A 21,406-nucleotide genomic window follows, 5' to 3' on the forward strand; every position below is an offset into this window, starting at 1 on the left:
TTTCCAAAAATAAAATCTTTATAAACAAATGTGATGAATCAATTAAATCAATCCAAGCGGTTAAATACTTTTTATAGACACTGTAGTTGTGTCTTGTTTTTAATTTGATGTTACCTCTTTCTCCTAGAAAAGTAATTTTTTCCCCATGTAAATAAAACTCTCCAGTCATAAAACACAACTGAAAACAGAAGAACAAATTCATCTCCAGTTCCAAATGTTTTTTTATTCACATCTCCTGGATCCACATAGGAAGCAAATGATGAATATTTCACATGTAAACATGTTGTGTAAGGTCACTTGAATGTTGAAATGTTAGCAGAACTGAAGCAACAAGAGATGTTCCCCCACTGAGAGTCTTCTTCAACAATAAACCAGCCTGATGGTACTTAGCAGATAGCTTATGTAAAGCTCAGCATGCAGAAGAACTTTCCCAGCAGCCTCCTTTTAACCAGCAGAACCATTCAATGTGGGTCAGGAAGGAAATGGGAGTTTCAGAGCCTTTTCTTCAATTTTCCTTTTTATCTGAAACAAAACCCTCAGAAATGAGTGTTAATAAGATATCCTGTGGTTTTGGCACTGATAATGCAGTTCAAAAGGCAGTGACCGGCATACAAATCAAGACATTTTGTGGGAAAGTGATAGAATGGGTTTATTTACATGTCTGCAAAGAGACAGGAAGTAGGAAAGTAATCGGTGTTCGCTTCGACCAATTAAAGCTAACCACTGCACAGCCCTCCTGCATTTCAACTAACCATTTAGCTGTTAATTAATCTGTGCAGCTACTTTCATTCATAATCGATTTCTGATGTGTAATTAGACACCGATTCAATAACTTCAGTACCCAGTAAGAATAAAGATACCCTGTGGATTTTAAACTCTGCCTGAGCATAAATGTAGTTTAATGTCCTTATCTACATGTGGTAGAAAGAGATGATTAAAAGGAAAATGCTAACGGCTAATGTAAAGGACAGTAAATGATCTTTTAAAAGTGGAAATTAAATATTCTTTGTTTTGTTTTATTTTATTGTAGAAGCAAATTTCGATTGTTTAATATGACATCATATTGATCATATTAAGTTGGAGTTTTTGCTAATTTTTTGGAACGAGTACCGCCCACTTCAACTTGAAAACAAATATTCTATCCAAACACAAAGAGTTCAAGTTTAAAATAACCATCCATCGAACGTAAATATTCAATCCTGAGGCGACTTCATGGAGGTGAGAGAGAGAAATGTCAGGCTAAACGTCAAGGGAAAAACAAAGGATTGCTTCCCAATCCATCGACCTGAATATTTCAGTTTGGACTGACATGATGGATCAACAGACTGACGCTGTCCTCTGAGCCACGTTGCTAAAAATTACTTTTAAAGAGAACCAGATAAAGTCCCCAAAGTGAGCAAAGCAGCTGCTCCGTCCTGGAGGGTTCCCGAGCTAAATTCGGACGTAAAAAACATTTTTGCTTTTTTTAACGTCAAAATTTTAATGTCTGAATGACAGAAACTTTACTTTTTCGCGTCCACCCACACGTTTGGAAACATCTGTGTGTTCAGACCGACCGCCTCAGCTGCCAGCAGTGATGGACATCATGTTTACGTCTCAGTACAGTATGGCCTAATGTGCTGGGTATAAATATTTCAGTGGGCGGCCTGGTTTCTAGTTGTCTCTCAGAGCTTTTAATGAGCGAGAGTATCCTCACTGACAGATGGAGAGATCTCAGAGTGGTCATAACTTACCCTCCCATCAGGACCCCTGATGTAAAACAGCGACCTTTTAGCCACACACCTGCTCACAGGAAGACAAGTGAAGATTTTATTGCTGCTGCTCGACATTTATTACCGCTATAAATCTGGACATGTGCAGTAGTGATACTCTAGTTCTGAACAGCACAGTGCAAAAGTCTTAAAGGTGACCCATTATGCTTCCTTGAACAGGTAAGGATAGACCTATGGCCTGAACATCGTTACTCTTTTTGCAAAATTCTTAGATAATGAGATTTCAGTCTGCTCAGTCCTCAGAATAAGCTGTTTGTCTCTTTCAATCCAAATAATGTGCTGCTGGCCACAAAACTCAACGTTTGCACTCACATGCGAAGATGGCTACAAACAGAGGCTCAATTATACAACCGCACATTTTTGAAAAGCAGAAGTGGAGCCTGCTGCACAATCAACAAGAATGCAGCAAGTGGTTTCTGGATGGCAAATCAACAACAGAGCACTTGTCTTTTCCAGTAGCCATTGTACGGCTCATACAGTAGTCAAACCAGCTGACCAAGCAGGCACGAGCTCAGCTTGGGTTGCTAGGTAACGGCGCAGTGTATGTTTTAATAAATACGTAATATTAGGATATTATTTATTGAATAGGTCTGTATATAATCACTTTTCTGGCTAATCCCAACTCACCTTAAACAAAAAGCTTTAATCAATTTAATGGCAGAAATTAAAATAAAAAATCTGTGGATCTCATTTTGCAGAGTGTGTAAAAATATATATTTTTTTCCAAGTACTGTTTATTAGAATGAAAATTAGTAAAAAAGAAAAAAACAAAGAAAGACCTTCACAAAGTCTGAAACTGATAGCCGGGACCATTTCAGAGCTTGAATGCATTTTATTTAACCCAGTTCAACCCTATTTTAATCTCAATTTAATTGGAAAACCTAATAATCATGTCTTAGTCTTAGTTTTGATTCCAATATCCTTAGTCCTTTAGATGCAAATAACTCTGATGTCGATCAACTGTTTTCACAGAAAAACTAGTGTCTCTAAGCTGAAAACAGCATATTAACAGCATATTTCAATTTTAATTCACGACTAACCTCATTTTGTGTATTTGAAGCCAGATTCCATCCAGCCCTCTCAATATCAAACTGCTTCACTTTCTGGATACAGTGGGTGTCCACACATTTTGGTTTTAGTAGTGGAAAATATCAAATGAGATATTTTAGCCTCATGGTCTTGGGTTGGAAAGTAGCAGTCACTGCAGCAGAAAGCTCACCCACAGCATTGTAAGGATAATTATGTTTTCTGCTGGCAGATGAAACCAGAGTTATTTACCTGCTGGTGCTGGTTCCACGATCACATCAAACAGCTGATGATGAGCCGACGAGCTTCATCGTGTTTTGAATGCGTCACGCACGCCAGCGTAGCGACAAGCATCAGCTAACTAGGATATTATTAGCTCAGCCTTACACGCTGCACCGCTGATCAGCTTTGACGAGCGCCTGCAGCGGCTTCGTGTCAGATTCCTGCGTGGCGTTTAAAGCTGGCCAATGTCTAGCTCTGGGTTTTTTAACAAGAAGGCTGCTGGGACGAGCTCTCTTTAGAAAACACACTTTAGGTACAGACTGGACAAAAAAAAAAACAAAACAAGCACTTCACATCAATATTTGAGTTTTCACACACATCCAGCCTGACATGAACCACCAGTTTCACATGTCACTACGACACACCAAGAAAAACAGAAATCAGGACTGTGAGAAACAACAAAACTCCAAACTTTTTTTAGTAAACTCTCACAGCGACAGTGGAAAGTCGATGGTGATTTGGTTTCACTGATGTTTTTAGTCTGACTTGAGTTCATCGCCACCACAACTACAACTTATGAAGCCGTTTTTGTTTCCTTATAAGAACCTGAGTGGGCACAGCATGTTTGAAGCCAGAGCCCAGTCGCATCAAAGCCCAACGTAACAAGAGGTACATTAAATATTTTAGTTTCTGCTACAAAGATCTCAGTACTGTTGAAATAAAACAAAACTAACTTACAAGTAGCTTGTCAGAAAGGTAGAGCTTGTTTTAAGTAAATAATTCCTGGCAGATCATTTCATTTTTACCAGTGGAACTAACTTTTTTCAATCAAAATTAATGAATTGTTGACAAAAAAATTGCTTAAAAAATTACTTTAGTCAAATTTCAACTGTATTAAGATATTTGCACTAGAAACCAGACCCAAATACTTTGTAAGATTTGGTGTTTTTGCAGTATACAAAATTTTCTTTTGGGTTTAGGAGCATTGAAGATTAATTACCCTAAATCAGTTTTCTGAAACCTGCGGCTCCATAATGACTTTGGGTCAGACATAAAAATGACCAGCTAGTGTTTTAAATATAGATATCACAAATGTAGGTTTTTAACTGTTTTTCTACAATATTTGAATTTAATTTCCACAAAAAGTTATACTAAAAGTACCAGTAATATGCTTTTAGATCTGTTTTTCTTGTCATTTGGTTGGAATCTGTGTTTTGTTTTTACATACTTTTCAATCCTGCAGGAAAAAAACTATCCTCTTTTGCAAATTTGTATCTTTATTTTTAAATTAAACCTCGAGAGTGAAAATTCTCAAACCTAAATGTAGAGAAAATTAATGGTTCTTTAAAATAAATTTCCTAAACTAGATGGTTATCTAACTTTATGTCTTTAAAATAAAGAAAATGTGACGTGTAAGGCTCCAAATGGTTTTTTTTCTTTTGAAAATGGATAAGTTGATAATGCTACAGATAAAATATTTTTGTAAATAAAATTATGAAAGGGTAACTTTTTATGTAAAAATATTAAAATATGTGAGAGGTCAATTTAACTAAAAAAAAAAATACTGTTCATTAACGACCCAAGAAAGCTTTAATCTGGATAAATATTTTTTTTGCATATTTCCAGCTTTCTTTCAAATTCTTTTCATGCAGCCTTTCTCATACTTTATGATAAAAAGGGATGTAGTTTTAGGTCTCATTTGTATTTCAATTTACTAAATAATACAAACAACAAAACTTAATATGTGAAAGAGAACAAAAAGGTTGAATGTTCTCCACCTCCCAATCTGTTTTCTTGTCCTGACAGATTTTCCGTAGGTTGTTGTTGAACTCTATTGTGTTTTTTCCCCTCAAAACAAACCAATTTGTTGTCAACAAAGCAGACAAAACAGAGACGAGCCTAAAATAGAAAAGCCACTCAGTTCCTCAGTCAAAATGAGCCGAGGAGGAGGGGAAGCATGAAGAAGTTATCGCTTTTTTGTTCAACAGAAACTAGCAGGAGGATCTTCATCATTCTGTGTAGAAATCATTAGCATTTAGTTTGAACTCAAAGGATAATTTAGGTTAACCTTTCTTTAGCTTTAAAGACAAACATGAGCCATCTTTTAGCTACAACTAAAAGATGGCTCTAAGAATGCATCATTTTCATGAAAACTAGGGATGCACTGATCGCAGTTTTCTTTAAAATGTTTAAATTCAAAAATTGAGATGTTTGCATCATTTTAAAATTTCACATTTTCAAATTCTAAGATCTCAATGAATGACTCTTCATAAAACGAAGAAAATTATGGACTGCCCTGAGCCTTCTCTTCATGAGTCTGTGTTGAGAAAACAGCGTCTTCAGTCAAAGGCTTCTTCAAACTCACTGTAATACAGACAGACGCCTGCAAGAGATCTTTCTGCCAACAGCCATCACCATCTACAATAAGTCTTCAAATTAATGAGTTACATTTAATTTCCATTTGGGATCAACAAAATATTTTTGAAGTTGAACTGAAAAAGCCAGACCTGACAATTCAGATGTTTGTTTTTTTTTTTGTCAGAAAAGTCGCTAAATGTGGTGACTAAATTAGCAACAATAAGACCTTTTCATAGGGAAGTATCAGCCAAGTGCTGGTCTCCCAAAATTAAGGAAATTGGTGCACCACTAATAAAAACACATTAAGTTCAGGGACTGAAAAGCTACTAAACAAAAAATGTATTCCTTGTTATGAAGTGTTAAACACAGAAACAACCGTTCACTTTCCCCCCTCCATTTAAGGATCTTTTTCAAATTAGAAGAGGAAGTCAAATTAATTGTTTATTATGCAACTGGGCGCTGGCTTTTTGAAGGCATTTTCATGTACTTGAACAAGCTGTTGTAAGCATGCACTTATGAGATACCCATGAGCGATGAGCAAACTTATGTTTAAGAACAGAGCCAAACTGCTGTCTTTCATAAATTTCTGCAGGACAGGCGGCGGGGAAGCGGTGACATTCGCACTTTGCGGCTCAGGAATAAAAACAGTGGCTTCCCTGGAAAGGAGGAAGCAGCTCCTCATTCGGTAAACAAGGGGCTTTGAAGTTGGACGTAAAAAACAGAATTTACATGAATAAATAAGCCGCCCACCGATGAGCCGTGCTAATGAAAGGCTGAAAGAGACGAGTCTGCAGCCGCATTCCTTCCAACATCCTGCAGCGTACCCAATCCTGGGAATGACTCCAAGCATGAAGGTCTCTGTCTTAAACGGAAAACAACAGGACTTTATGTCCAACGCCACTTTACTGACGTCATCGTTCAGCTGGATGAGCTTCTCTTTGTTTCAAGCTGTATGACTAACAATAAGATCCTTTTTCCTCTTCTTCCAACATCTGACTTTGCTCTGTGCTTTCATATTCATTGTTGTAAAATACAAAATATATTAGAAAATAATTTGAATTAACGATTAAAAACATGTTGTTCTCCATGGGGATGGGCTTCGATAGCAGCAGTGTCGTCTCTCTTATCTAAGGGCTGGAAAACACAAAAAGCTTCTCTTGGTTGCGTTTTTATGGGTCAACTCTCTGAGGTCCCTTCATTTTTTTTCCTCACCATTTTGTTTTGTGCCATTATAAAATGCAGTCTTTAAATAAATAATATTTCCAAATTTTCAGACTTTTTAATCACTTAAATTCCAGTTTAAGTGATTAAAATATGCAAATAGAAAATCTTGTGTTCATAGACTCAAAATGTTTATTTGCCTTTCATCCACACAAGAACTCCATTTATTTATTAAAACTCCCTTCAAATTTGCGAAAACTCAGTTTTTGTGCTTGTGTGAACATTAGAAAACAGATCTACGGTCCTGCACATCGCAGTCTGTGACAAATAATGCAAAAATTAATCCACATACTTGCTTTGACACGATTCCCGATCTGTATCATTTTGTGTTTTAATAACTTTATATTCCAATACGATATTTAAAAGTAGTTGAGCCTATATATCTGTCCAGACAATCGAACTTCCGGGCACCATGTTTAGTTTATAGCAGGAAGTTATGTTTCTTTTCAAGAAATCCATTTGGCTCACAGAATTTAGCTGTGTGCTACACGGCCCCCAATGGGTTTGGCATGTTTAAAACAATGATCTGTGCAGATTCATCTGGATGAAAACTTTTCTGAAACCACATTGTTTCTTTAAACAATGTGGCAAAGAACAAAAGAAAACAAACGAAATTTGTGTCAAATTTACGTTTGTGCCACTACCATTTTAAAGGCATAAATATCTTCAGAGTTCAAAGGTCATCTAGCTGGTCCATATTTACAAAATCATTTGAAATATGGTGTCAATGATCTGTGTTACGTTTGTGCAGCAGAAGTTTTTGTTTGTGTCGTTATAATTTTGTTGGCCTTTAAAGATTTCACACCAATTTTGTTTAATTTGAAGAAGGCTGGATTTTTTTAAAGACTGGCCCAGGAGCTGGTATAACCAAAGAACACATTCAGAATGGCACAAAAATGGTTAAGGGGTGCAGATTGCTCCATTTATTAAAAAAATTATATAAAAGAGAATACAAATTCCCTAAGAAAAAAGAAAATATTTTTGCACCAACAATGCAGAAAATGTTGAGGGACCTGGGAGGGTTCAAACCAGCACACAGCAGCTGTTCCTGTTTTGGTTTTATGAAGTAATGAAAGCAGATTAGTGGATGTTTTGGAGGAGATTAGCTCACCAGAGTTGAACCCGAGCCGTTATCCCAACCCATCCCCGGCTCTCCTGTCTGCCACCTCTCTACCTTTCTGCTCATGCTATCCTGCCATGGAGGGACAACAGAAACGTCGCACCTCGGTCCTGCCTGCCTGCCTGGGTGACTGTGACAGCCCCCGCTTGGCTCCGACGGGTTGGAAGACCTCTCTGTCTCTTTACCGCCCCCTGCTGGAGCTTATCGGTATGGCGGCTCGGGCTGCTGCGGGTTGGGTCTGTAGAGCTGCTGCACCCGGACCGGCCGCCCGTTAGCGGGCCAGCCGCCTGGCAGCTGGCCTATGACCCGGAGGCCAACTGGCTGGCCGTGTCCTGGGATCGGGCTGCTGGGGCTCAAGATGTGGGTCTGGGCCACTGGGGGTTCAGAGGCAGGGTTTTGATGGTTCGGCGCCGAGGCAGGGGGGGAAACAGGATAATGGGGGACGAGGATGGCTGGCGTCAGGCCGTATCGGACCTGGAACACTCTGAGAGGCCCCTGTGCCACAAAGCCGTTGGGCCGCTGAGGCTCCTGCTGCGGCTCGGAGTCCTTCTTCACCTCAGGGACCCGGCTCTCCTCGGGTCTCTTGCTTTTGTTGGGCTGCTTCCGGGCTTGAACGTCCTCTTGGATCTTCTCTGTTTGAGCCCGGCGGATGTGGTATGTCGTCCTGGAGCTCTGGAACGAATCCATGAACTCATCCAGACTCACGTTCCCCTCCATGAACTTCTCCAGCAGCTCCTGGGAAGCAGGACAGACAAACAAACCATCATCAGACAACTTGCTAAGGAGTTCTACCTCCTTAGCAAGTAAAAGAAAAACAAAAACTACCCAGCCATTTTTTGTCGATAAGTTAATGTTTTTTCATGACAGAAAACGAGCCATTTCGAAATCCTCTGATTTGTAGAGCCACAGTGCAATGTTACCAAGCAACCCCAATCAAGCTCAGCCTTGTTACCTAGCAACCCAAGCAAAGTTCTAGCAGTTTTGGTCAGCTGATTTTACTGCTGTACAATGGCTGCTGGAAAAGACAGGTATTTTCTTCTTGACTTACCATCCAGAAACCTCTTACTGCATTCTTGTTGATGGTGCAGGAGGCCCTGCTTCTGCCTTTCAAAGATTTTTGTCATATAATTACGCAACCAAAGTAAGCAGCAGCTTACTATGGATTTAAAGTGTCCTACAGAACATTTTGAGCTGTTCCTAAAACAGCTCAAAATAGGAAGAACGAACCAGACTAAAATCGCATCATCTAAGAATGAATTTGATAAAAAGAAAATGTGATGAACATGTTTTGAGTAGCCCATAGACGTATCCTAACCTTTTCAATGAAGCATAATAGGTCATCTTTAAATATTTTTTTTGCTTATTAAATTGTTTTAGGATGTTAATCTTTGCACAGAAATACATTTTAATGTTTTGTAATTTATTAAGGTTCTCTCGTGACCCAGACTTAACTTCCTGGTGTATTAGTCTGTATTTCCACCAGGAATGACCATCTATCCATACTGAGGTGGTTGAACACCTGGGGCTGGGTGTGGGGGCGATACTTCCTGTAGGCCGGCTATTTAAAGGTTAAGGTCCTGTGCAGATGGTTAGAGGCCATGGGGTCGTCCCAGTGGGAGTTGTTTTCCCAGCTGACCAGATGGTGTTTTAGGAGGGCTCATCTGGTCCCCAATCAATACCGATAAATATATTAGCTTCCTAAAATTAGAGCTTTTGCTGAACTTTCAGTTTTTATTGATATAGAACCATCAAAAAAATCTCTTCTGATAAATGGTTGATCTTTTCTATGATGTATTCTGACTTTCTGTGGACAACCAATGTGCAGAGAGACAGTTTATCTCCCACAGATCCCAGCATTCGCCTCATTATTAATGCAAACAGTCTTATAAATAAGACTGGTGAGAAAACATCAGTTGAGTTCTTCTGGTCTGAGATCATTAACAGAAGAACATTTCAGTTCCTATTTAGAAAAGGTTTAGGATTTTATTTCTCTTCACAGATGAAAAGGAATGAAATAGATTAAAGTTTTAAAAGTCTTTCTCATGATTGTTGCTCACATCAATAGTTAAAATACCAATCATAAAATTAAAGATATCAAACACTGTTGTGGCTTGATTGAAGTGTTTTAGGCTTTGAACAGCAGATAATCACATTTAGTCCAGATTCCAGAAAAACCTGTGAAATATTCCTGAACTCTGGCGCCAAAACCAGGAGTTAAGAGCTTTTGTACACCTGCAGCTCATTTACTTTGGTCCGAATCAGTCGAGTTTGTTAACTTGTAAATTTTATTGGTGGTTTGGTTTTTTCCATGCAGAAAAAAACAAAGCAAACCAGAACCTGTCACTACAAACCAAGCCAGAAGGTTTTGTCTGGTTTGGTTTGTAGTAACAGACCAAGCCAGACTCTGCTCTGAACAGATGAGTTCAGAGCAGGAGAACCAGATGTAAATACAGGAGGCAGATGTTGAGTTCTGACCCAGTAGAAAGCATGGAGAATTTAATCATCGTCTGGGTTTTATTTCAGGTGAAACTATCTGAGCAGAAAATCAAAAATGATTTTGCGAAGATGCCTTGAAGGTTGAACTGTTATGCTTCATTAAAAAAAACAACAACAACAAAAAAACACACGCCATTGTTTATTAGTTTATTTACTCAACCCGGAGTCAGACAAACATCTTTAAAGGTGACCCATTACACTTTATTGCGCAGATTAGGATTGCTCTATGGGCTGTACAAAACATGTTTATTACATTTTTTGCACAAAATCAATTTTGGATAATGAGATTTTAGTCTGCTCAGTTCTGCCCATTTTGAACTCCTTTCAGAATGAGCTGTTTTAGGGCCTCTGTCACTTTAAATTCAAATAAGCTGCTTGTGGACATGCCCCCCCACAACATACCGTTCACGCTCACAGGTGAAAATGGCTGCAAACAAATGCAAACTTATACAACCATACATTTTTGAAAAGCATTAGTAGAGTCTCCTGCACAACCAACAAGAATTCAGCAAGTGGTTTCTGGATGATAAGTCAAAAACAGAACACTTGTCTTTTCCCGCAGCCATTGTACAGTGCATATAGCAGATAAACCATCTGACCAAACATGCTGCAGGATCTATTGGGGTTGCTAGCTAAAGGCACAATGCCTGTTGAATGTCGCTTATATTGGAAGTTTTTAAAACAACTCATTTTCCAGACACCAAAAATCATTAACTTACTGCCAAGAAACAGGTAAGTGTTTTATTAAGCACTTGGGCTGTTTTTAGAAGCAGTAGAAATAAAAAAATCCAAAATGGCAAAATCGATGGACTTAATTTTATGTCTATTACACAAAGTTCCAGTGAAACAGTTTGCAGTTGTAAAGTGAAACATCTTTTTTTCCACTATTTCACCATTTATGGTTTAGACGACCACAACATCTACAACACACTGAGATGAATTTGGTCTTGATTAGTGTATAACCTGTTTTCATGTGTGTTTTTGTGTTTGTGTGAGTCTGACAGGAAACAAGATTTAACAAAATATTTCACAGGAACAGTTAACCCCCCCCCAAACCTTTCAGCTGTGTTTCCTCACTTCACCTCATTTAAAAAAAAACAACTGTCAGACGACCTACAGGCTGACAGATTTGATTTATAGGATGACGGAAGAATGCATCAAGTTCTCGACTCCTCAATCAGATTTGTTTGTTCATGTTGGTACCTGAGACCCAGGGCAACAGAAGGGTTTTTTTGGCCCGAAACCTTAACGGTCTGGACCCAATTTCACAAAGCCCCAGATCTTCTTCACCATAAAATGACTCTGAAAGGCTGTAAGGATTCCCGTCAACCATGAAAACTTAAATCTTTTTGCCCTCTAAGGTCTTAATCTGAGACGATTTAGATTCAAGCCGATAGTGAGACAGCGGAGAGGCCTGATTGTATTGATTCAGGCACACTAACTCTGAAGCTCTGATTAAACACAGAGGAGAGAGCCTTTCATCTGTCCATGCAATAATCATAAACCATCTCTTCTTAAAACTTGTGATTAATAAGATAGAAAATGGGAATTAAAGCAGCCGCCTTGTGTCGGATATTTACTGATATGTCCATGATGAGGCTCTCTGAATGCTGCTGCTGCTGCTTAATCAATCAGTGAGCGGCTCGTTCGTTCAGTCAGTCATGAAACTATTGATCGCAGCCATGTGAGGTGGGGGCGGCAGCCTCTGTGGATCAATGCGTGCCTGCAACAGCAGCGGCAGCTTTCTTCTGTAAATAAGCAACATGGTGGCCGGCAGGTAGACAAAGGATTGTGGGCATTTCAGTAACGCCAACATACTTGCATTTGGTTCTTTAATTAAAAAGGAACAAATTACACATGTGAGTCATAAGCTACTTTGTTTAGGTTTGATTTGAGGCTGAGGGACTTGACTTCTGCTCTAAAACCAGAAATTGTTCAAAATAAAACCATTCATTTTGAGGTTTTTTTTAATAACTTAAAATTAATAATGTTCTTATTATCAGATGTTATTCACATCCTATCCACCCAGATCTCAATTTAAGAGCAAAACACCAAAACAAGGTGTTATGTTTTCAAGAGCCATTCACACCCGATAGTCCAGTACACTCAGTTTGACTGGGGACCAAAATTGCAACATTTGTTACATTTTCAGCTGCTGTGGTTCTTTTTCATACTGTACTATTGAACAAACCAAAACCTTTGAGAAACCTGTTCCCCTCCTCACCTGTGGGGGCGCTGAAGGAAATAACACAAAACCAGATGTGAATAAAAATGGAGTGGTATCAGATTTTAGCCACTGTACAATTTTTCTTTTGTCTTTAGTAAAAGACTATAAGCCATTTCACCCAAATAGCACTAGACTAGTGTGTTTGCTTTGGTTGTATTTACCCAGAATGCCTTGCTTTTGGAGCAATCTTCAATCCGCTTAGCGTTCAAATATGCATCCGAACCGCACCAGAGTTCATTTCAACCTAGTCGAGACCGAAGTTTGTAGGTGTTCCAGAGTTTGGCTACGCACTCACATCTCCCTAAATGAATTAGACTTTCTAGCTAAATGGACTGGAGTTGTATTAAATCAGGTTAATAATTAGATAGCAAAGGTGCTTAATAAAGATTTATTTTTACAGAATTTGAACCAGATGAATCTGAAACTGCCACTTGAGGAGTTTGGGATAGACCATATTTATAGACAAATAAATGTTATAATTTTAAGTGCAAAACGCTTTTTGTTTTGAGAAATTTTGGCTTAATTACTAATATGTTATTCTTTCAACAACTGACCTTTTTTGAGTCAGTAAACTCCGATTAATTAATCAATAACGATAACTAAATTAGTTGACATTTAAATAATTGATTCATTATGATTTTTTACCCCCAATTCTAATCACTGAGATTAAATCGAAGACATTTTGTGCCTGAAGTATCAACATTTTTATTTTGTCGATCTATTATGCTGTTTACATTGAGAACGTTTAGCACATATATGATAACCTGTTACTTATTGATGCTTCATCTCCAGCTGAACTCCAAAGTCATGACTCTGTGACTAACTGTGACAATGTGCAGAAGCCTTTCAGTTATCGATCCAAACTTCATTTAAAACCACAGTAATCTGGGGTTTACAGTTTGAATCATTTACTGCACAGACTTGGAGACAACAGGTCTGACTCTACAGCTGCTTGTGTTGTGAGCTCACCCTGGTCGTGTCGGTGCATGCATGAAGGAGAATCAGCGTGGATCAGTGACGGGAGGCCTGCAGGCAGCCCTTTGGCAGCTTTAACTCCCAGCTGTTTGTGTTTTTTAGACACCTGTGAAAGCATCAATGTCGCCTGGTAAAACTATTTCAGAAACACACCAGTGAGTTCTGAGGATCAGGCTTCTCTTGCTCTCAGGTCTTCAGATGTTTTAATCATGAAGCAGCAGATTTCTATTTTTGACTTTAGCTTCAAAGCAGCTCGGCTTATTGTCTGACACAAAGGGAAACCGAATCAACAAATACTGACTGATTTTCATTCCCTGCTCTGCAATATTGATGCTGTGACAAATAAACTAAATTTTTAAGGTTTAAATCCGTGTTTCTCAACCTTTTTTGGGCCAGCGCCCCCCTAGCCTTTATCCAGGTACCTCACCGCCCCCCATCAAAAAATTTGTAGGCTACTTTGCACTGACAATTATTTTATTATTAATGTTACTATCATTATTGTAGATGTTTTGAATCGGCGCACCGATTATGTTTTCCCGTACACTTCAGCGTGCCTTACGCTCCTTCACCTCGCGCACATAACGGGGTAAATGTAGCGAGTTTTGCCCTAAACGTATCGGCGTCTGGAGAAGGGGGGTTGGGGAGGGAGGCGAGCGTATGTTTCTACGCTACTTCATGGGGGGTGCCGATTTATGTTTTCGCATCCACCTGAATAATGTGTAGTTGCGCCCCTACCCATGGCACTTCAACAATATTATTTTGCCTTTTATCTGGAAATAGTGTCTGTTTATTCTTGCCATCCAGTCCTCTGTATTAATTATTGCTCGAAAGGTCTTGCCATACCAGTTTATTCCTCCATATTTACTTTAGTTTCTTAGTTTATTCTTGCATTTTGTTCTTCATTAATTTCCATTTAGTTTCATTTAATTAGTATTATCCTCTCTCGGTTTATTGCTATGTCCACTTTAGTTTCTTTCCTGTTGCTAGATTTATTTTATCGTTTATTGACCACCAGTAATTTTCACTCATCACCTGCTGCGCCTCCTAATCGTCATGTGTTTCACATCATGTGTTGATTTTTCACTGTTCAGCGTCGGATTCTCTGTTTTTATGCCATAATTCACATCTAGTTCGTCGCTCCGTTTTGCCCGCCTCTCTTTTTCAGAATTTTGTGTAATCTGCGCAGCGGTTTTTTTTATTTTTAAACTCCCTAAAGAGCAGGGCGGTCGGGAAACATATCGATGGGGAAAAGGCAGACTGACATAAACCTTTTAAAACAACGGAAACAATTTTGGTATTCTGAATATTGAAATTTAAAAGTGCTGTGGTACCGTTGTTCCATCAAACCCGTTTCATGTAGGACCACTTGCAGCACCGGTGTTAACGCTATAAAATGAACGCTCTCTATTGTGATATCACCCATGGAGGGATTTCTTTATTTAAATGGGTTCATTTTGCTGTCAGAGGGATACAAAGTGAAGGTATTGTGATTTTAGTAATTACATGTTTGTAAGAGCGATTTTCTGTTGTCCTTCCATGGAAGTGGGCAGCTTTCAAATGGAAATAAAGCACTTTTTAATATAAATTGCTGCTTTGACATGATCACAGAACTGCCAAAACATATGTAGCCTACATAAATACCAGACAAAGTGAATCACAGCAGCGTCATCAGCCGGTGTAACGCTGAACTGATGCGGAGCGGAGCGGAGCCATGAAGCTACAAACACTGAATAGAAGAGGAGCTGCCATCGATACAGTTGCAGCCAAGCATGATTTAATGTTACACAATACAGTTTTACCAAGTTGTTCAAAGTCTAAACTGGTATTGTTGTGGATTTAAGGTGTTAAGTTTACCTTCGACCAAACGCCCCCCAAAGGCATCCCAGCGCCCCCCTTTTGTAAAAATGTCCGCCAGCGCCCCCCTGCCGTCCTCTGAACGGCCCCTGGGGACGGTACCGCCCATGTTGAGAACCGCTAGTTTAAATGGTATGAATATTACTGTGACTATGAATATGGATGAAAAGTTCTTTTCTTTTAGCTACTTTATGGCTTATGAAGATCATGTTCTCTTGTTTTCCCCTTTTGGGGAGTGGATAGAGGTGTCTCCAAATTCAGACGCATTCTTTGAAGGACCAGAAACGAGGTCCAGCCTTCAGATTTATTCCTGCCCCTCCTGTCACCTAGCAACGGTGACGTTGCTAACCTCAAGCTGGTAAAAAATAAACCTTGAACTCAAAATCTAGCTGAGCTTTTTTTATTACTTATTAAATCTCTTAATTTGTTAAATACATTCATTATTTACTAAATTATATGGTTGTAACAGTACAACTGCTTTAAGCTTTTAGTTTTTATAGTGTATATATATTTCATATACTAAGGTTTAAAACGAAGTATGAAAGTATGTGAACTGTAAAAAAAACAAAAATAAATTGGAATGTATGTGTGATTGAATTGAAATGACTTGTTTGCATGACATTTGCTATGAATTTGTGCTACTTAAACTAAGAGAGAGAAGGGGAGGGAGAGAGAGTCTTTTATATATAAAAGGCTATAGAAATGTACAAAAGATAAATAATATTAGGAAATATTGGTTGTTGGCCTCAACAGTATTAATATTGGATATCGATATTGGCCTTTTTCTTTTCTTAAGTCAGTGCATCCCTAGATCAGGGGTTTACTAAAGGAATGCCATGTTGTTGCATTTTAGGCAGTAAAATGTTTATTTTCTTATGTGAAATAATTTATTTATTTGCATTTTTAGTGTATTTTTAATATTATATAAAAAGATTTAAGTGGTTGACTGAAAAATGGGCAGAATATGCCTTTTTCAAATCAGAATAATCAATTAATAAAATAATTGTTACTTGTGGCCCTAAATAAAACCCAATTTGCTCTCATTTTTCTCTTCAGTCACACAGACAAAGACAAAGTCGGAAATTTTCCTCCAAATCTGCTCTGAATATGTTTAAAAACACAAAAACATTTTTTATTGACAGCAGCTTCAGACACCGAATTCACACCATCTGGTTCAGATTAAACTCTGTTGCTTATTTAGTTTTAGTTAGAGAAGCATCGTATTGTTTGTCATTAAACGAAGCCTTAAGGGGAGCAAACAGGATGTTAACAGTCCACTGGCTGCTGCTGCTGACGTAGGCTGGGTGTATGTATAGCATGCCTAGAGGCTTCATACAACAGATTGCATTGAAGTGGGTGGGCTTGCTTAGAGCCAGCCTGCAGATTTATTTATTTATTTCAAAATAAAAGCCCCCAGCAACACCGCTGCCAGAGCAGTGATGCTCTGTTTTGAATTTCCAGGAGGAATTTTAGAGAAAAGGCAGAGCTGCGTTGTTCTTACCTCGGAGTGTTCTTCAGCACGTGCCACCTCCTCCTGCAGGAGGTTCTGCGCCGTCTGCAGGCTGCGCCTCGGCCCACGAGCCTCTGCAACGACAGGGAGACATGGGAGACATCACTGATGCATGCGGAGCCATCAAGTATGACTTCACCGCTAGCTGGAGGAGAAATCTAGAAACCGACAAACCGCAGCGTAGAGAATTATTTTCCAGATCACAGAGAACCTTCCTGGTATGCACTGGTGAGGTGGTGGGCAGTTTATGGCCTCAAAAAACGTGGGAAAAAGCAGCGAATCATCGTTTGAGGCTTTTACATAAACCGGTTAACGTCTTGTCTTTCCTCGTCACTTTAAGTCGCTTATATTTACTCCAATGTAAGAAACACAAATCCAAACATCATTTCTAACATATTTCTGAGCGCGCACACACACCGTTATGTAACAGGGCTGAATTATTCACGGCCTTGTCAATACAATAAGAAAGAGGGAAAGCCTTAAACAAATACATGAGGGATGTAGATCCTCTTTGCATCAAAGGATTTCAACAAAAAAGCAAAGCTGTGAGTCTGACTCCACCAAACTGCAAGACAAGTTTAGCTTTTTCAGACATATTTACACTCAGCTCAAATAAAATTATATGCATTTAGATAACTATTCTAAACGCATTGTTAAAAATGAGGGAGGCAGAAGTATAAACTTATCTGATCCTGCTGCCTTTCTGTTATATCCATTACTTTACACATTCTTTGTTTAAAGAAAAATATTTATATATACAAAGGCAGGTAGTAATCTTACTTTATTTGTATAGCATTTTTTTATCAAATGTTGCAAAGTGCTGCAAATAATATAGCATATACATATTGACATATACATGAAAGAAAGCTGCAAAAAAATCTGAGTAATGTTTTAAGTTTTATAGCATTTGCAAATAGTTGTGGTCAAACTAAACCAAAATGACAAGTTTAGTATGATTTAACTTCAGACAGAAAGACAAAAATGTGTCTGAAAATATCAGGTTTCTACTGCAAATAAATAACGTTTCCAAATTTAAGCTTTTAATCAAACGATAGATTGAACTTCATTACCAAACTGTGCAGTTTGAATATCAATCACTTTCAAGGACTTAATAAAGAAATGAACCTTGAAAATGCCCAATTTAAATTCAAGGATTTCAAGCACCCTACCCTTCTTATTTTGTTGATTAAAATGTGATAAATTAATTACAGACCCTACAGTTAACTTGATTAAAATTATTCCTAGTATGATTTGGCTCTTTAAGCAAAGCTTTAATTATCCATGTGAACCTAAATAAATAAATCAAACACGCACATCTATGAGGTTTTTCCCTCAAACACCACCCAGCTCGCTGCACTAAGATCTAAAGTAGCTTTTCTTGTACACAAGTCAGAACTTTACGGACTAAATGACTAATCTAGCTGAGAGAACCGAAGGTGAGTAAATGTATGATAATTTGTTTACGTCTTGTGGTTTGGAAGGCAGACGTGGAAAAGATTAGCATGTTTAGCATTTCTGGGGATTACAGAGCTTGGCAGTGAGATGATAAACCGTCTGGGTGAAATCATCCGGAACCACAGAACCGTAGGTGGACCAGAGGAACCGAGCGTTAACTTTGATAAAAACCTCCTTTATATAAATTTGTTGACTTGGAAACTGGTAATTAGAGCGACCCGTTTATGACATGAGCGGGTGTGAACACAGAGGGTCAAAGCGGATATAATAAACCGGACCGGAAAGTGTGCTGGCAGATGAAAACGGACGGGTTCCCTCCGGACCTGGACTGACCTGCTTTCAGCGAAACGCTCAAAGATCTCAGCAGGGAGCAAACAAGCAGAGGAATTACTTTAAACAGAAACCGTTTGAGCTTCACACGCAGATGTTAGAGGAAAAGGATGAAGAGGTTGATGGCTGCTAAACTAAATACTGTAAGGTAAAGATGGACGAAGGGAAAGGAATCTCTAAAATCAAGATTTTAGAGATTTTAGGGTAGTAAAGTTCTCAGATCTTTACTACCCTTTAGAACTGAGTAGAAAATATAATAATTTCCAGCAGACATTTCTGCAAACTTTACATCTGTAGGCTGGAAAATTAGAAACAGCAGAAAACCAAGGAAGGACGCAAGGAAAGAAGTGAAAAAAGACAGAGGGAAGACATGCAATAAAGTAAGATTTGAAAATAAATTAGATAGTATTGAAGGAAAGAAAGAAGGAAAGGCAGGAAGGGCACAAAGAAGGAATGAAAGAAGAAAGAATGAAGGACACAAGATAGGAAGGACAAAAGAAAGGAAAGGAAGGGAATAAACAAGGGCGTAGGGAAGACATTCAGTAGAAAGTAAAGAAATATGACAAGAAATGAGGTAAGATAGAAGGAAAGAGGGAAGGAAAAGAAAGACATTTAAGGAATTTATATTTTATTTATGCATTTATTTTGAACATGATAGCAAGAAATTTGTTTGTTAAATTTAACGCTTTGCACGTCATTAAAACAAGCTTTGTAATGTAAAGCTCGTCATGATAATGAGATGCAAATCTAAACTAGTTAAAACAAAATGAGTTTTAGATTTTGTTACAACAAAAAACTTTCTTCTTCTAGACGACATCTAAAAATCCCAAGAGTTGTTGTGGTTTTACTACGACCTTTGTTTAAAAAATATTTTGGTTTTAATGAGACACAAATCTCGATAGTGAGTGTTTTAATCTCATTAAAAGAAAGTTTTCTCATTTAAACGAGATTCTGCTCCAGAATTTATTTCCAAGCTCTGGCAGTTGAACATTTTCATATGTTTACCCTAAAACTAAAAATAAAGTCTCTTCCCTACAACTGCGGTTGGAACTTTAGTCCATCAGATGGGAGAATAAAAGGCCACAGCCTGTCTGATAAATATGTTTGCAGGGCAGCTTCCTGTCACACTCACAGCGTGCCTCCACCTCCTGTGGATCGTGGTCTGTAATCACTCTGAACAGGCTTGACCCGTCTGACTGCAAAGTGTGTCTTGTCCCTCGAAGAGACGATGTGACAGCCGACGAGTCACGCCAAGTTCAGTGGAGACCGCGGGGCAAATAAAGGTCACGGTAATGACTCTAATAACTCAGATCCCCTTCGGGAAATCTCCACCATCCAGACAGAGCACAGTAATGCATGCTGGCAATCCGTTTTCAATAAGATGTCATCTCTGAATCTCATCCTCGACAGTCGGATCATTTCCCCGAGTCTTCAGGGGAGATAAATGTGCTTTAAAAAGGTTTTAGACTGAACAAACGGCACGCTCTGCTCTCTGTCACATAACGCATTACAGCCCTACGAGTAGAGAGACGTGTGTCAAACCCGAGGTCCGGGGGCCAAATCCAGCTTTTTATGTGGCCCTCGAGACTCTAGAAAAACATACAAACAGAACAAAATAACAGTTGTTTACTTAAATATTATTTTATCAATCAAGTTAAAGTAGTTCTTATAGTCTCAAATTACATCAATCAGTCCCTCCCGTGTTTTTGCCATAGCGACATTTCTTCGCACTTAATATATAGTGGGGCTGGACTACTATATCAATAATTGTTAATATTAATATTTATTGATCAGCTTTTTGTTTGAAATATCTGAAATATTGCTAAGCTGATGGCACAACCGTTCCTGTTTTAACTACGGTTTTCACAGAATTGTTTATATTTTTAAACGGTTATGAGGCACATGTGGACAAACCTGAAACTGCTGCTGCCCAATTTACTCAACAGGTTGTTGCTAGGCAACCAGAGTGAGTTGCTAGGTAACCAAAGAGTGAGTTAGTTAGTTGAAGCCACCCAGCTAGTGAGGTAAGCTGGCCGTGAGAGTTTGAGCGGCTAAAGTCTTTCCCTCTGTCCACATATCCCAGAATGCTGTGCAGTTCTGGATCAGAGGTTCAGTGAAAATATTCTACATATCAAATTGACTATCAATAAATAGATAAAGAAACAAAACAACAAATAAAATGAATTATGAAGCCTCTGTAAACAAAATTGTCCTTCAAAAAAAGCTTAGTTGAGTCCAAAGCACCAGACTGAAGACTTTTATCATCCAGTCTTTGATAGAAAAAAAGAGAGATAAATAAGAAAAACAATCATGCAAATGAAAATTATTGAGCTCATTTTAATTTACACAATTAATTTATTTATTGCGACAGGCGTGGATGTGGTCCAAAATGAAAATGAGTGTGACACCCCTGCGTTGGAGGAAGGGCCTCATTCCCGACCCAACGCTGCAGACCCTAGAGAGGGGGATGATGGGGATGTAATGAGTGGCGACAGCCGAGAAAACAAGTCGTCCTACAGCAGCTGTACTCGACCTATATTTTGGGAGCAGATGAGGGAAGTGGACCTGAGGGCTACTGAGTGCAGCACAAATTTCACTTAACAAGTGAATGGTGTCAGTGCTGGAGTCAAACATTTTGTCTGGATGGTGATATGAGACAATGGAGTCGCCGCCCCACCGCTCTACGGAGACTTTCTGCTCATTTCACAAAAGAGCCATAAAACTAACGCAGGATTCATCTCCTGGGACACTTTGAAACATTTTTAGTAAACTGAAACCTTGTGAAAATGTCATCACAGCATCTAAGGAGGCTTCAGGAAGAAGAAAGACATAAAAGAACA

At 38.7% G+C, this 21,406-nt stretch overlaps 1 protein-coding gene across 1 annotated transcript in view; it reads right to left on the reverse strand.

Moving 5' to 3' along the window:
- Window positions 1-203: 203 nt before the first annotated feature.
- vps37d (VPS37D subunit of ESCRT-I) overlaps window positions 204-21,406 on the reverse strand; it is a 52,805-nt gene continuing 31,602 nt past the window's right edge. Inside the window, exons 3-4 of the mRNA XM_008428538.3 lie at window positions 16,773-16,855; window positions 204-8,454 (exon numbers count right to left, since the gene is read on the reverse strand). Coding sequence (XP_008426760.1) covers window positions 7,921-8,454; window positions 16,773-16,855 — 617 coding nt within the window. The 3' untranslated portion in view covers window positions 204-7,920. The remainder of the gene's footprint in view (window positions 8,455-16,772; window positions 16,856-21,406) is intronic.

The sequence above is a fragment of the Poecilia reticulata genome, chromosome 14, assembly GCF_904066995.2.
Source record: "Poecilia reticulata chromosome 14, P_reticulata-male-v2, whole genome shotgun sequence".
Classification (NCBI taxonomy): Eukaryota; Metazoa; Chordata; class Actinopteri; order Cyprinodontiformes; family Poeciliidae; genus Poecilia; species Poecilia reticulata.